This window comes from Salvelinus fontinalis, chromosome 14 (assembly GCF_029448725.1).
Source record: "Salvelinus fontinalis isolate EN_2023a chromosome 14, ASM2944872v1, whole genome shotgun sequence".
NCBI lineage: Eukaryota > Metazoa > Chordata > Actinopteri > Salmoniformes > Salmonidae > Salvelinus > Salvelinus fontinalis.
In genome coordinates, this window is record NC_074678.1 from 28,833,244 (window position 1) to 28,850,750 (window position 17,507).

The following is a 17,507-nucleotide window of genomic DNA, read 5'->3' on the forward strand; positions in this document are numbered from 1 at the left end:
TTAAAATGGATATTCTTCATAAATAAACAGCTTAGTAATGTTAGTAGTGGGATCGTGCTGAGCTCCTTCATTAGGATGAGTTGAGCTAAAAGCACAGGGCCAATAGTTGTGTGTGACAGTGGATCCCCCCTCTTTGTGATCCAGAGTGGTGCGTTGGTTCGTAGCAGGCGAGCGTGGGGATAATTGAGCTCATTAGTTGTGACATTAACACAGCAGTGCCATAATGCTTCATAACAGCTGTCCCGTTTTAGCCCTAACCACTACTGATGAGAGGGCCGGGGTAATTGAGACCACCTCACCAGGTCTTCACCGCTCCCCGTACAGTCAAAAAATAAATACGAGGGGGAAATAGGCAGTGTACCAAATCTTTTTCCTTGGCAAATCACTGCTATTTCCAGTGAGTGGCTCCTCTTGGTGGTGCTACAGTATGACTAAGCCATTATTTGTTTCCTGAAGAGCAGCAGGTTGCGGAATGTGTGAGATGATAAAATGAGTGTGATTCCAGCGGGTGTTCTGCCTCTCCCGACGTGGTGACTTGCACAGAGAACCACAGACACACACACCGTGTGGAAAGAGAGTTGCCCGCTGGGGCCTCCTGTGTCATTGCTTCCATACACTTATGGTCTTCCTTCCTATTGTTTTGTATTGTTAGATATTACCGCACTGTTGGAGTTACGAACATAAGCATTTCGCTACACCCGTGATAACATCTGGAAAATATGTGTACTCGACCAATAAAATTGTATTTATTACCTTTAAGTACCCTGTAGATAGTTACAGTACCTCCATTCCATTTATTAACATGCATGTCTGTACACAAGATATGATCTGTAACCTAGTAGTAAACAATATCCTTCTGTGATTGGGCCCTTCATAAAAATAAGAATTGCATTAATATTTCACAATGGTTAAGACAACATTGCGATGCTCTGTATTAACGACTGACAACCTGTTCTCTCTAAGCCTCCATGTTCGGTCTGTGTCGCTGAGTCCCCACTCCATCCCTGTCAGTGAAAATGGCTTCAATCTGTCATATAAGATGCCATGGGATGAGAGAGAAGAGGGGGAAAGTGCACTGTGCACATGATGACAGTGCTATGAACAGCTGACGGTAACATACCTTGATAGCACCAGGTTCCTATGGTAGAAACAGGCATATTGGTTTGGTCAGTCTTAAATTTAGTCACATTTAAGATTTGGAGGAAGAAAATATTCCAGTTTGTCAAAACAGATGTGTATCATCGTGTTGGTTCCCTGACATTTTACCCTTGCTGCAACAGCAACTTGGGAACTATTTTTGACGGACCAGCACTCTCCAAAATATTTGCGGGAGTAGTCACCAACTTAAATTCCGACAACTACACATATACAAACTTCTAGAAGTTCCCAGTTCAGTATTATGTTGTTAAAGTTCAAGAAGTTAGGTTTTGTTTGCTAATCTCCTAAAGAAAGTAGAATTACCTAATGTGCAGTTTTATGATATGATTGAATATACATTTATAATTCACACTTTAAATCTACATAAACCACTTAGCTGTGGTAAGTGCTTCTAGTACGAAAAACTGACAGAGGCTCAGTTCATTCTAACTGGCCGTTAATAGCAAAAGTAATTTGATTACAGCAAACGTGGACTCAGAGCTATTAAGCACATTTTGTATGCCACTATTTTCTATTTGCATTTTTGGCCATATTTCATTTTTATACATACAGGAATGGCATAACACTGAACAATTGACAAGCATTAGGTCATAATATAAACATTTGACTATAATGGCATTCAAACACTAATACAGCCTTACTGTAGCTATGTGCTTACATTAGTGTGACTAAGTTGCTGACCAAATAAACATTCCACACATACACTGCCTCCGCTCCACTGTTCTCTGGGGTTGCCAAGGTAGCAGCAACTGTAATATGCAGGAGTCTCCCACCCACCCCCAGTCCCTCCTCCCAATCGGTGGCTGCTGCCTGAGGCGAGTTGGATGGAAGCTCAAAATGTGTAGGATGTCTGGGAGGATAGCAGAGTAGCAGGAGAGAGGACCCCTTTGAATTTGGGACACCCCAGCTCCATGACGTCAGGCCTGGATATGACAACAGTGACAGCAGCAGCTAGAGCCGGAGGAGTGCGATGGTCCTCCAGATCTGGGGACTGGCTGACAGGCCCACTCTCCCTCTCCCTTGTATGGGCCACTCAAGCAGCACAGGGAGTGGGGGGAGAAGAAAGGAGACAGCCAGGGTGTTTTTCTGCCTGGGATTCTAAAAATGTATTGCAAACACACATTTAAGTTTTTGAGTTCCAGGCATCTGCACTTATGGGCCTGGCTGGTCTGTAATACCTGGCTTAAGGGAAGATGTCAGATGTGTGTTAATCTCGTCCCATACCAGCTATATTAATGCCTTCTTTAACCTTCTATGATTTCTGTCTTACAGTATATTAATGTATTCTGGATTTCACAAATGATAGCGATTTGAAATGAAGTCAATAGGTATCGGCTAGTATGTCTAAGGTGGTGCAGAGTTTCTTTTCTATCTTTCACTTTGGTCCAATTTAAGAGCTACCAGCCTCATTGTCATACTAAGTATTTTATATCATACTGTTTTTATCATCAGCGTTCTACGGAGGAAGCTATTTTATGCACGCTTGCATCATATTAATTGTTATATGAACCAGTGAGATTCATGTGAACCGGAGGAGGGTGAATACACACTGTGTTCCACTCTGCAAAGCACTGACATTCATTCCTGATGCTCATCACTATGGAACGTTTGATTGCGCAAGAGCTTGGTAAACAAACAGTTCCAGCAACAAACCAACAATACAAACCATGTATTGGAAGTAAATAAAAACAGCCTTGGCTTTGACTGTGAACTCCTTTGAATGTACAGGTAACTGCCAAACAACAAAACACCAAATGATGGAACCCTACGAGCTTAGAAAAACTTGCATCTTGGCATAGATTCTACAAGTGTCTAGAACTCTACTGGAGGGATGCGCCATTCCTCCACGAGAAATTCCATCATTGGGGTTTTGTTGATGGTGGTGGAAAAACGCTGTCTCAGGCGCTGCTCCAGAAACTCCCATAAGTATTCAATTGGGTTGAGATCTGGTGACTGAGACAGCCATGGCATATGGTTTACATCGTTTTTATGCTCAGGGGTGGCAGGTAGCATATCAGTTTAGAACATTGGATCAGTAATCAAATGGTCGCTGGTTCAAATCCCCAAGCCAACTAGGTGAAAATCTGTACGTGCCCTTGGGCAAGGAACTTAACCCTACTTGCTCCTGTAAGTTGCTCTGGATAAGAGTGTCTGCTAAATAACTAAAGTGTAACCACTCATGCCCTGTGGATGGGGGCATGGTCATCCAATGGAAGAGACATCCATAAAGGTACAGACGTGCACACTTACATTGTTGTAGTGGTGTAATAATGTTATATGACGTACTGTTTTATATTTTGTTTTATGTGTGATGTAAGTGCCTTAATGTGTTTGGACCCCAGTAAAAGAGCAAGGCAGCAGCTAATGGGGATCCCTAATAAATACAAATGGGGGCATAGCCATGGTAGCCAAAATAATGGTCTGCCCAGCATTTCTATACATGACCCTAAGCATGCTAATTGCCTTATTAAGTCAGGAACCACACCTGTGTGGAAGCGCCTGCTTTGAATATACTTGGTATCCCTGATTTACTCAAGTGTTTCCATTATTTTGTCAGTTACCTGTATATTTTAGTATCAACAAAGAGATGAGAGTAAACTGAGTGAAAAAGTGAAGTTTTCATCTCCTCCCTGTCAGACCAATAAGTTAGCTGTGTGTATCACAGAGAGGATTGGAGAGACTCGAACACGAGTTCACCACAGGTCTTCACACTCTCTCTGCTCTCAGATGCACAGCGAGGTGTTTCAGGGCCTACTACGTCGTAGCAGACATCAAGTAGGATGAATATTTCATACACATCTGCTTGTTCTTTTTGCATTGTCAGTATAATTTGCATCAGTTGTCCCAGTTGTTAAATTAAGGGAAGGTGACTGCATTGATTGTACAGGGATCATTGTTGTCGTTGGTCAGTCCATACAGACTTTGATATACGCTGTAACTTAACATATTGTGCCCGTGATACAGCTGGGCTCAAAATGGCACAACCCAAAAACAAATGGGTAACTAAAATGGAGAGGAGACACAGCAGACATTGGATAAAAACTGTGTCCACCCCTTGGGCTTCGAGTGACGGTCTCTTCAAGGGAAGAACATTATTATTTTACCTTTATTTAACTAGGCAAGTCAGTTAAGAACAAATTCTTATTTTCAATGACGGCCTAGGAACAGTGGGTTAACTGCCTTGTTCAGGGGCAGAACGACAGATTTGTACCTTGTCAGCTCGAGGATTCTATCTTCCAACCTTTCGGTTACTAGTCTAACACTCTAACCACTAGGCTACGCTGCCGCCCCCTCTTTGAGGAAGAGGGGTCTTGTATTACAGTGCAGTAATTATTTACTGTGGGGAGAACATGATGACTGTCTCAGTATGTAAAGTCTTGTCACGGTCCTGACCTGTTTTCTGTTAGTTTGTGTATGTGTTAGCTGGTCAGGACGTGAGTTTGGGTGGGCAGTCTATGTTTTCTGTTTCTATGTTGGTTTAAGGGTGACCTGATATGGCTCTCAATTAGAGGCAGGTGGTTTTCATTTCCTCTGATTGAGAGCCATATTAAGGTAGGTGTTTTCACACTGTTTGTTTGTGGGTGGTTGTCTCCTGTGTCAGTATGTATGTTCGTGCCACACGGGACTGTAGCGTTTGTTTGTAGTCGTGTACCTGTTCGTGCGTTCTTCACGTTATATGTAAGTTCGTGTCCAGGTCTGTTTTCATCGTTTATTTGTTTTGTAGTTGATTCAAGTATAGTTCGTTTTCTGTCTACGTCGTGTTTGTTGTTTTGTCATGTCTTAAATAAATCATGTCATCATACCTCGCTGCACATTGGTCTTCAGATCCCTCTCTCCTCTCCTCGTCTGAGGAGGAGGAGGATTTAGAGAAGCGTTACAGAACCACCCACCAAATTACCAGAACCAAGCAGCGGGGAAAAGGGCAGCGAAAGCAACCGCAGAAATCCCAGGATTCATGGACATGGGAGGAGATCTTGAATGGAGAAGGACCCTGGGCACAGGCTGGGGAGTATCGCCGCCCCAAAGCTGAGCTGGAGGAAGCGAGTGCTGAGCGGCGGCGATATGAGGAGGCAGCACGGCAGCGGGACAGGTACGAGAGGCAACCCCAGAATTCTTTTGGGGGGGGACTAGAGAGGAGTGTGGCTAAGCCAGGTAGCAGACCTGAGCGCACTCCTCGTGCTTATTACAAGCAACGCGTCACTGGTCAGGCACCGTGTTATGCGGTTAAGCGCACGGTGTCGCCAGTGCGTGCCCATAGCCTGGTGCGCTATAGGGCAGCCCCCCGAAAGTGTCAAGTGAGTGTGGGCATCCAGCCGGGGCGTATTGTGCCTGCTCAGCGCGTCTGGTCTCCGGTACGCAGTTTCGGTCCAGGGTATCCTGCGCCGGCTCTGCGTGCTGTGTCTCCGGGGCGCTGGGAGGGTGCAGTGCGTCCTATGCCTACGCTCCGCTCGTACCGGGCAAATGTGGGAGTGGAGCCTAAGGGAGAGGTGCGCGTAGTAGGCACTAGATCTCCAGTGCTCATCCACAGCCCGGTTCAACCTGTGCCTGCACTCTGGAGGGTACGGGCTGGAGTAGTATGCCAGCCTGGGGGAGTGGTGCCAAGGCTGCGCACCAGAGCTCCAGTGCTCCTCCACAGCCCGGTCCTTCAGGTGCCTTTTAACATCAAGCCTCCTGTAGGTCTCTCCAGCCTGGTGGGTCCTGTGGCAGCCCCACGCACCAGGCTGTCTCTCCGTCTCCTCCCTACAGGTGTGCCCGTCTGCCCAGCGGTGCCTGAGCTGCCCGTCTGCCCAGCGTCGCCTGAACTGCCCGTCTGCCCAGCGTCGCCTGAACTGCCCGTCTGCCCAGCGGCGCCTGAACTGCCCGTCTGCCCAGCGGCGCCTGAACTGCCCGTCTGCCATGAGCCTGCAAAGCTGCCCGTCTGCCATGAGCCTGCAAAGCTGCCCGTCTGCCATGAGCCTGCAAAGCTGCCCGTCTGCCATGAGCCTGCAAAGCCGCCCGTCTGCCATGAGCCTGCAAAGCCGCCCGTCTGCCATGAGCCTGCAAAGCCGCCCGTCTGCCAGGAGCCTACAGTGCCGTCCGCCAGACAGGAGCCGCTAGAGCCGTCCGCCAGACAGGAGCTGCCAGAGCCTTCCGCCAGACCGGATCAGCCAGAGCCTTCCGCCAGACCGGATCAGCCAGAGCCTTCCGCCAGACCGGATCAGCCAGAGCCTTCCGCCAGACCGGATCAGCCAGAGCCTTCCGCCAGACCGGATCAGCCAGAGCCTTCCGCCAGACCGGATCAGCCAGAGCCTTCCGCCAGACCGGATCAGCCAGAGCCTTCCGCCAGCCAGGACCAGCCTTCAGAGCCGTCCAGCCAGGACCAGCCTTCAGAGCCGTCCAGCCAGGACCAGCCTTCAGAGCCGTCCAGCCAGGACCAGCCTTCAGAGCCGTCAGCGAGCCATGACCAGCCAGAGCCGTCAGCGAGCCATGACCGGCCAGAGCCGTCATCCAGCCAGGATCCGCCAGAGCCAGCCAGCCAGGATCCGCCAGCCAGTCCGGTGTTGTCCCTCAGTCCGGAGCTGCCGTCCCTCAGTCCGGGGCGGCCCCTAAATCCAGCGGGACCCATGTCTAGGGTTCCCAGTCCAAGGTCGGTGGCGAGGGTCGCCACCTTGAGGAAGACACAGAAGCGGGGATTTATTATGGTGGGATTGGGACAGCGTCCGGAGCCGGAGCCACCACCGTGGTCAGATGCCCACCCAGACCCTCCCCTAGACTTTTGGTGGTGCGTTCGGAGTACGCACCTTGAGGGGGGGGTTATGTCACGGTCCTGACCTGTTTTCTGTTAGTTTGTGTATGTGTTAGCTGGTCAGGACGTGAGTTTGGGTGGGCAGTCTATGTTTTCTGTTTCTATGTTGGTTTAAGGGTGACCTGATATGGCTCTCAATTAGAGGCAGGTGGTTTTCATTTCCTCTGATTGAGAGCCATATTAAGGTAGGTGTTTTCACACTGTTTGTTTGTGGGTGGTTGTCTCCTGTGTCAGTATGTATGTTCGTGCCACACGGGACTGTAGCGTTTGTTTGTAGTCGTGTACCTGTTCGTGCGTTCTTCACGTTATATGTAAGTTCGTGTCCAGGTCTGTTTTCATCGTTTATTTGTTTTGTAGTTGATTCAAGTATAGTTCGTTTTCTGTCTACGTCGTGTTTGTTGTTTTGTCATGTCTTAAATAAATCATGTCATCATACCTCGCTGCACATTGGTCTTCAGATCCCTCTCTCCTCTCCTCGTCTGAGGAGGAGGAGGATTTAGAGAAGCGTTACAAGTCTCTCTCTTATCAGGAATAAAATCCCAGGCACAATCAATTCCTGTTCATGCATGAAATACAAATAATGACACGAGAGAAAATAAATGTATTTATTATGGATCCACATTTAGCCAAAGCAGCTACTCTTCCTGGGGTCCAGCAAAATTAAGGCAGTTGTACAATTTAAAAAAATTACAATACATTCACAGATTTCACAACATACTGTGTGCCCTCAGGTCCCTACTCCATCACTACCACATATCTACATTACTAAATACAGTGGGGCAAAAATGTATTTAGTCAGCCACCAATTGTGCAAGTTCTCCCACTTAAAAAGATGAGGCCTGTAATTTTCATCATAGGTACACTTCAACTATGTGTCACGCCCTGGCCTTATTATTCTTTGTTTTCTTTATTATTTTAGTTAGGTCAGGGTGTGACATGGGGAATGTTTATGTTTTGTTGGTTTTGGGTGTTTATTTGGTAAAGGGGTTATGGGGTGTAGTAGATGGTTTTGTGTTGAGTGTATATGTCTAGCGTTGTCTATGTTGGTTAGTTATCTAGGAGAGTCTATGGTTACCTGAATGAGTTCCCAATTAGAGACAGCTGATTTCGGTTGTCTCTGATTGGGAGCCTTATTTAGGGTAGCCATAGGCTCTCATTGGTTGTGGGTAATTGTCTATGTAAGAACGTTTGTAGCCTGTTTGTATGTGCACAACGTTTGTAGCTTCACGGTCGTTTTGTTATTTTGTTGTTTTGTTAAAGTGTTTTTTGTGTCGTGTTCATCTTCGTGTTATAATAAAAGAAGATGGCTTATTTTCCAACTGCTGCATTTTGGTCCGTTAATCCGCCACACGATCGTGACAGAATTACCCACCAGAGGACCAAGCGGCATGGAAGGCGGCAACAGGACCTACCCACAAAGGATTTCTGGACATGGGAGGAGATACTGGATGGTAAGGGGCCGTGGGATCAACCTGGAGAATATCGCCTCCCTCGTGAAGAGCTGGAGGCAGCGAAAGCCGAGAGGAGGCGATATGAGGAGGCAGCACGGAGACAAGGCTGGAAGCCCGTGAGTACAACCCAAAAATTTCTTGGGGGGGGCCTTAAAGGGAGTGTGGCGAAGTCAGGTAGGAAACCTGCGCCTACTCCCTGTACTTACCGTGGAGAGCGAGAGTACGGGCAGACACCGTGTTACGCAGTAGAGCGCACGGTGTCTCCTGTACGCGTGCATAGCCCGGTTCGGTACATTTCAGCTCCACGTATCGGCCGGGCTAGACTGAGCGTTGAGCCATATGTCATGAAGCCGGCCCAACGCATCTGGTCACCAGTGCGTCTCCTCGGGCCGGCGTACTTGGCACCAGCCTTACGCATGGTGTCCCCGGTTCGCCTACATAGGCCGGTGCGGGTTATTCCACCTCCCCGCACTGGTCAGGCGACGGGGAGCATAGAACCAGGTAAGGTTGGGCAGGCTCGGCGTTCAAGGGAGCCAGTACGCCTGCACGGTCCGGTATTTCCGGCGCCACCTCCCCGCCCCAACCCAGTACCACCAGTGCCTCCTCCACGCACTAGCTATATGGTGCGTGTCTCCAGCCCTTTACCACCAGTGTCTAAACCACGCACCAAGCCTCCTGTGTGTCCCCAGAGTCCTGTGCGTCCTGTTGCTGCTCCCCGCACTAGCCCTGAGATGCGTGTCCCCAGCCCGGTGCCACCAGTCCCGGCACCACGCACCAGGCCTACAGTGCGCCTCAGCCGGCAGGAGTCTGCCGTCTGCACAGCGTTGACTGAACTGCTCGTCTCCCCAGCGCCATCTGAGCCATCCGTCTCCCCAGCGCCATCTGAGCCATCCGTCTCCCCAGCGCCATCTGAGCCATCCGTCTGCAATGAGCCTGCAAAGCCGCCCGTCTGCCATGAGCCTGCAAAGCCGCCCGTCTGCCATGAGCCCACTGAGCCGTCCGCCAGACAGGAGCCGCTAGAGCCGCCAGCCAGACAGGAGCCGCTAGAGCCGTCCGTCAGACAGGATCTGCCAGAGCCGCCAACCAGACAGGATCTGCCAGAGCCGCCAACCAGACAGGAGCAGTCAGATCAGTCAGCCAGCCATGAGCAGCCAGATCCGTCAGCCAGCCATGAGCAGCCAGATCCGTCAGCCAGCCATGAGCAGCCAGATCCGTCAGCCAGCCATGAGCAGCCAGATCCGTCAGCTAGCCATGAGCAGCCAGATCCGTCAGCTAGCCATGAGCAGCCAGATCCGTCAGCTAGCCATGAGCAGCCAGATCCGTCAGCTAGCCATGAGCAGCCAGATCCGTCAGCTAGCCATGAGCAGCCAGATCCGTCAGCTAGCCATGAGCAGCCAGATCCGTCAGCTAGCCATGAGCAGCCAGATCCGTCAGCTAGCCATGAGCAGCCAGATCCGTCAGCTAGCCATGAGCAGCCAGATCCGTCAGCTAGCCATGAGCAGCCAGATCCGTCAGCTAGCCATGAGCAGCCAGATCCGTCAGCTAGCCATGAGCAGCCAGATCCGTCAGCTAGCCATGAGCAGCCAGATCCGTCAGCTAGCCATGAGCAGCCAGATCCGTCAGCTAGCCATGAGCAGCCAGATCCGTCAGCCAGCCATGAGCAGCCAGATCCGTCAGCCAGCCATGAGCAGCCAGATCCGTCAGCCAGCCATGAGCAGCCAGATCAGTTAGCCAGCCATGAGCAGCCAGATCCGTTAGCCAGCCATGAGCAGCCAGATCTGTCAGCCAGCCATAGGCCGTCCCTCAGTCCGGAGCTGCAGTCCCTCAGTCCGGAGCTGCAGTCCCTCAGTCCGGAGCTGCAGTCCCTCAGTCCGGAGCTGCAGTCCCTCAGTCCGGAGCTGCCATTCCTCAGTCCGGAGCTGCCCCTTACCCTGGTGCTGCCCCTTACCCTGGTGCTGCCCCTTACCCTGGTGCTGCCCCTTACCCTGGTGCTGCCCCTTACCCTGGTGCTGCCCCTTACCCTGGTGCTGCCCCTTACCCTGGTACTGCCCCTGACCCTGGTACTGCCCCTTACCCTGGTACTGGTCCTTAGTCCGGAGCTGTCCCTTAGTCCGGAACTCCCCCTTAATGCAATGGGGTTAATGTGGAGGGGGGTCGTTTGGAGGAGGCCTAGGAGGTGGTTAGGTACTGTGGTGACGTGGGGACTACGACCAGAGCCGGAGCCGCCACCGTGGAGGGGAGCCCACCCAGACCCTCCCCTAGACTGTGTATGGTGCGCCCGGAGTTCGCGCCTCAAGGGGGGGGTTATGTCACGCCCTGGCCTTATTATTCTTTGTTTTCTTTATTATTTTAGTTAGGTCAGGGTGTGACATGGGGAATGTTTATGTTTTGTTGGTTTTGGGTGTTTATTTGGTAAAGGGGTTATGGGGTGTAGTAGATGGTTTTGTGTTGAGTGTATATGTCTAGCGTTGTCTATGTTGGTTAGTTATCTAGGAGAGTCTATGGTTACCTGAATGAGTTCCCAATTAGACATTTACATTTACATTTAAGTCATTTAGCAGACGCTCTTATCCAGAGCGACTTACAAGTACATACATTCATACTTTTTTGTACTGGCCCCCCGTGGGAATCGAACCCACAATCCTGGCGTTGCAAGCGCCATGCTCTAATTAGAGACAGCTGATTTCGGTTGTCTCTGATTGGGAGCCTTATTTAGGGTAGCCATAGGCTCTCATTGGTTGTGGGTAATTGTCTATGTAAGAACGTTTGTAGCCTGTTTGTATGTGCACAACGTTTGTAGCTTCACGGTCGTTTTGTTATTTTGTTGTTTTGTTAAAGTGTTTTTTGTGTCGTGTTCATCTTCGTGTTATAATAAAAGAAGATGGCTTATTTTCCAACTGCTGCATTTTGGTCCGTTAATCCGCCACACGATCGTGACACTATGACAGACAAAATGAGAAAAAAAAAATCCAGAAAATCACATTGTAGGATTTTTTATGAATTTATTTGCAAATTATGGTGGAAAATAAGTTCATTAAAAAAAAAATCATAAAAAAAAAAACATTAAAAATCCTACAATGTGATTTTCTGGATTTTTTCCCCTCATTTTGTCTGTCATAGTTGAAGTGTACCTATGATGAAAATTACAGGCCTCATCTTTTTAAGTGGGAGAACTTGCACAATTGGTGGCTGACTCAATACTTTTTTGCCCCACTGTATGTGTGTGTGTGTATGTATGCATGTGTCTGTGCCAATGTTTCTGTTGCTTCACAGTCCCCGCTGTTCCATAAGGTGTTTTTTTAATCTGTTGTTTAAATCTAATTTTACTGCTTGTGTCAGTTACTTGATGTGGAATAGAGTTCCATAGTCATGACTCTATGTAGTACTGTGTGCCTCCCATAGTCTGTTCTGGACTTGGGGACTGTGAAGAGACCTCTTGTGTCAGTTACTTGATGTGGAATAGAGTTCCATGTAGTCATGACTCTATGTAGTACTGTGTGCCTCCCATAGTCTGTTCTGGACTTGGGGACTGTGAAGAGACCTCTTGTGGCAGGTCTTGTGGGGTATGCATGGGTGTCCGAGCTGTGTGCCAGTAGTTTAGACAGACAGCTCAGTGCATTCAACATGTCAATACCTCTCATAAATAAAAGTAGTGATGAAGTCAATCTTTCCTCCACTTTCAGCCAGGAGAGATTGACATGCATATTATTAATATTAGCTCTCTGTGTACATCCAAGGGCCAGCTATGCTGCCCTGTTCTGAGCCAATTGCAATTTTCCTAAGTCCTTTTTTGTGGCACCTGACCACACGACTGAACAGTAGTCAAGGTGTGACAAAACTAGGGCCTGTAGGACTTGCCTTGTTGATAGTGTTGTTAAGAAGGCAGAGCATCGCTTTATTATAGACAGACTTCTCCCCATCTTAGCTACCACTGCATCAATATGTTTTGACCATGACAGTTTACAATCTGGTGTTACTCCAAGCAGTTTAGTCATCTGAACTTGCTCAATTTCCACATTATTTATTACAATATTTAGTTGAGGTTTAGGGTTTAATGAGTGTTTTTGTTCCAAATACAATTCTTTTAGTTTTAGAAATATTTAGGGCTAACTTATTCCTTGCCAACCAGCTCTTTGTTGAGTGTTGCAGTCATTTCAGTCGCTGTAGTAGCTGAAGTGTATAGTGTTGAGTCATCCACATACATAGAAACTCTGGCTTTAGTCAAAGTCATGGCATGTTGTTAGTAAAAATTGAAAAAAGCAAGGGGCCTAAACAGCTACCGTGGGGAATTTCTGATTCTAACTGGATTATATTTGAGAGGCTTCCATTAAAGAAGACCCTTTGTGTTCTGTTAGACAAGTAACTCTTTATCCACATTATAGCAGGGGGTGTAAAGCCATAACACATACATTTTTCCAGCAGCAGACTATGATCGATAATGTCAAAGCTGCACTGAAGTCTAACAAGACAGCCCCCACAATCATTTTATCATCAATGTCTCTCAGCTAATCATGAGTCATTTGTGTAAGTGCAGTGCTTGTTGAGTGTCCTTCCCTATAAGCATGCTGAAATTCTGTTGTCAATTTGTTTACTGTAAAATAGCATTGTATCTGGTCATACACAATTTTTTGTCGGCTATTTGATCCAGTAAAGGGAGCTTTACTATTCTTGGGTAGCGGAATGACTTTAGCTTCCCTGGTTATAAATACAAATGCATTCATTTTCCTAAAGAAATGCAGCCAGTGCACAAAATTATCCAGAAAAATTGGCAACTGACAATGATCCAATTCCTGCCTTGGCGTCGCCTGATCAGTCATTTCCATTCTCTGTATGCTGATGACCAGAATCACTAAAACTTTCCTAATGCATTCCATTAAAGGTTGTCATTCAATATGTTACCAGGTCCACAAGAATATCATTAGCTCTCCCCAAGGGTGTATGTTTATGTTATTAGAGGCAGACAGAGGCGGTGATGCTTCAGCTCTGGCTGAAGGTGTTTGCATTTTTACTGAGGATTAGGATTTTAATACCGTCTTTATAGAGATACACACAAGTCTGTTGGAGAACCTTCTGTTTTTTTTTGTCAACACCTCAAACACCCTATCCTTCACTCCCTTCCCACTGAAAAGTGGACCCTGCTGCCGCACAAGACAACTCACTTTGTGTCTCTCTTTAGTTTTGTCTTCAGCCTGCGAGAAAGTTGAGAGGGTGATGTGCCAGAGTCAGTGAGGGCATGTGTGGGCTCTAGCGATGTGCGTGTAAGTTTGCCTTCAATAAAATATGAACCTGCAGGTCCCTGGTGTATTACATGCGCAGCAAGAAAGGCGTGGGGAGCAGGGTAAACAATCTGAGGTGGCACTTCACTGAGCTGGAGCGGGCCTGACAGACGAGCGCAGAGTGGCCGGGTGGGCTTGTACCTCACGCCGCTCTTGCTTCATCAAAGCTGACAGCACCCGGTCCAGAGAAAAGAGAAGCCTGTCTCTTACAACGCTCAGGCTTAGGAAGCTCTTGTCACCTTGTCATCACAGACATCCTCCTTCCCTTTGAACTGCAGTGTAAAGGAATTTCACATTCTGTACTTAAAAAATGTACATACAGTTAACTGAAAGGGCAGGTCCATATGCATTAATGTTCCGAATGTGGTGTTTGAGAATGTGTTTTAAATGGTATTCTGGTCAAATGTCTAGAAAGGTCTGTTTGGAAATGCACAAGAAAGGGCTCAGGTGTTTATTAAGCTTAAAAAATGGTCCTCCCCGAAAGTCAGATAATGATACCAAGTGGTTGTGCATGCAGCCTCCTGGCATTCCCTCAACTGAGAGGGAGAAACGCTTTGTTAGTCTAAAAGTTTCAACGACGAAATTGCACCCATGGGAGCACAACACAGACATCCGCCGTAGAAGGGGGATATTTATAACACACTTTGTGTTCCTAAGTCATCAGAGACCTTGTATGGTAGAGAAGAACTTTCAACATTCTCAGAAATGGCCTTACTTTCCCATTTAGGTCAGTGAGAGCTTCCTGGTAATCTTGTGGTCCTTTGTGCCTCAGTTGGTAGAGCGTGGCGCCTGCAACACCACATTTTGTGGGTTTTATTCCCGCTGGGGCCACACATAAGTAAAATGTATACACACATGACTAAGTTGCTTTGGATAACAGCATCTGCTAAATGTCATATATTATTACTCTATGATGTCTCTTTTTACTCTCTCCGATATAAAATGTTAGGCCTCACTGTTTACTGTGCATCACACATATGGAAAAAAATATATATATATATATATATATATGAGTGGAGAGTGTGATTTCCAGGTGCTATTCTTATATATACTACACATTACCTTCCTGCCAGCTCGGGCCCATTATTGTAAAAGATGGCCCTGTACTTCCATCAGCCTGCTGCTGCCTGAGCCACTGTCTAGCCTGGCTGCTTCTCATGGTCAAGAGTAGATGTTGCTCTTCAACACTGGCCCTTTTTAATGAGATTATCAAGGAAGAAGTGTCACTAAGTAGGATCTAAAATGAAAGCCATTATCTGGCATTATCTCAGAGCAGCCTCCCCCATCCATCTGCTATACCACCCACACAGCCACTAGGCTGGGATTAGAGGCATGATTAGCTGGGAAGTGCTGCTTAAACACCCCTGTGCCACATAGCACTGGGTTTCTTCACTTTGCTGCTCACCAGCCAGCTCCAGGCCAAGCCCCATCCTCCTGCTCTGCAGTAACCAGCTGGAGTACTGTCCGGGATCATAGGCCTCTGGCACCATGCCATCCCACCCTGTACCACACCCACCCACTTCCTTTCTTCCCATGGCCAGTGTTTCATCGTACCTGTGATCTTGTCGCGGACCAGTTTGCAGGACTCAATCTCTCCGATGCTGCCGAACAGGCTGCGGAACTCCTCCTGGGTCATGTTCTGGGGCAGGTAGTTGACAATGAGGTTGGTCTTGCTGTCGTCGGTGGGGCCTCCAGTTTGCATGGGTGAAGGGCAGCTGCGGCTGTTGCTGGACGGCCCGTTAGCCGTGGTGCCGTTGGGGCCGTTCGTCACCTGAGGCTCCATGTTGCTGATTATCTGAGGGAGGGAAGGGTTCGGGAAGAAGAACAATCAAAGGGGAGGTAGGAGGTACGGCGTCTCAATCTGAGAACCATGATTAATTATTGGACCTCACATAAACACAGTAAACATCGAATCTACATTCCAGGCCATCAAAACTCAGACAAAAGAAAGACCAAGTTTAACACACAGTATGAGACCATAAAGTAAACACTATATGTACACATGCAACTTAAACTCCTACATATTCATGCAGACATAGCTGTTAGAGACATGAGTGATATTTTTGAGTTCTTCTCTGTGCTTTGATAGCTGGTGCAGTTAGAGAGCGGTAAAAATTTGAGCGATTCAGCGGGGCACTGCTGTCTGTCACAGGGAACATTTGCGGCTGGTTTTGCAGAGTGCTTTAAGAGCAGGTGTTTGAAGTAGAGCTTGCTGGCCCTTGAGGGAGGAGGCACTGAGGAAAGGCAGTCTGATGTGCTTATCTACTGGCAAACACTTATTTCAAGATCCCAAGACTGCCACCAAATATATTCAGCCATTAGCATAAAATCTGTGTGTTTAATGGTATTATTTGATTCTCGGTTACAGTCAGTTGATTTCCATCATCCACTTACACAGAGAAGCTGAGCCTAAGAGGTTTATGGAAGGTCTGTGTGAGGTGTGGCGTGTTTGTGTTTGGAGATATAGGGTGACAGAATAGGAACCTCAGGGTGCCTGCTGTTAAAAGCATCTGCCCCACATGGGGGTGAAAACACCCCAAACAAGGTTCTTTGAAAGGTAAACTTGATGGGCTTTTAACTAAAGAAGACGACATAGGGAAATGTAGCAGCATGAACAACAGCCAGAGCACTGATTTACTTTTCTGTGTTTTATTAAAAGTCTGTACCAGAGACACTGGGGAGTGGCTGTGTAGACTCTGAGTTTAATCTGTCAGTGTCTGTACAACACAACTATACAAAATCATTAAAGCTGCAAAATGTAACTTTTTGGGCGACCTGACCAAATTCACACAGAAATGGGAGTTATATCTGTCATTTTCATTGAACGCAAGTCTAAGTAACGGTAGATCTGTTCTGTGCACTATTTCTATGCTTCCCGTCCTTAAGTTTCGCTTTTGCGTCTTTTAATTAAGGTTTTGTACACCGGCTTTAAACAGCTGAAAATATATCTTTGGTTATTGAAAAAATATTTCACAGCGGTTTGGATTGTACAATGATTCTCTACACTATACAATGCTTGTTTAGTCACATAAACTAGATTAACTATTAGAACTCCACCAACGATGAAATGGCAGAGCGATTTCTGCATATTGCACCTTTAACAAAGAACCTTGGGAAAAAAACACAGGTAAACACTTCCAGAGGTGAACCAAAATGAACTAACGGTAGTATAAAGCTCACCTCTAAAATTACTGACTGTAGTTAATTTGGTGTCATTTAAATAAAGATCTAAAAGATGAGGAAAAGAGGTTACATGTTCCTGCTGCTTGAATCAAAAGTGAATCAAAATCATAGAAAAGGAAAGATCTTAGCACAGGTTTGGGTGTATTTATTTATATATATATATATATATATATATATATATATATATATATATATATATATATATATATATATATATATATATATATATATATATATATATATATATATATATATATATATATATATAACATGTAAGTTTGTACCTCTATTCAAAGCCAGCATATTTAGAAAGGTTTCCCCATCTGACTGTAGCTAAGTTAATGTTTTGATAGCAATGATGTTGTTGAAAACTGGTCTAAAAACTAAAATAGACAATATTTTATCACAATATTCTGAACAATCACTATCAGTCACGTAGATCTCAACTCTATTGTTTTCTCCTTTGGTTTTCTAACACGAACCTCAAGCCTGAGACATACATTATGTCTCACACCACAGTGGAGGAGGGTATATCATAAATAAACTTGAATGTGAATCATTTCAGCCTCCATCTTCTCATTCTACACACACACCAGTCTACTTTACAATGGAACAATACACAAGATAATGCCTGGAGCTCACAGCAGAATACAA

The 17,507-nt window shown here is 46.8% G+C and overlaps 1 protein-coding gene across 9 annotated transcripts in view; it reads right to left on the bottom strand.

Annotated features, from left to right (window-relative positions):
• LOC129810576 (ELAV-like protein 4) overlaps nt 1-17,507 on the bottom strand; it is an 80,140-nt gene that overhangs the window by 28,133 nt on the left and 34,500 nt on the right. For all 9 annotated transcript variants that reach the window (XM_055861231.1, XM_055861229.1, XM_055861232.1 and 6 more), the window contains one exon: nt 15,225-15,465. In XM_055861231.1, the coding sequence (XP_055717206.1) occupies nt 15,225-15,465 (241 nt within the window). The remainder of the gene's footprint in view (nt 1-15,224; nt 15,466-17,507) is intronic.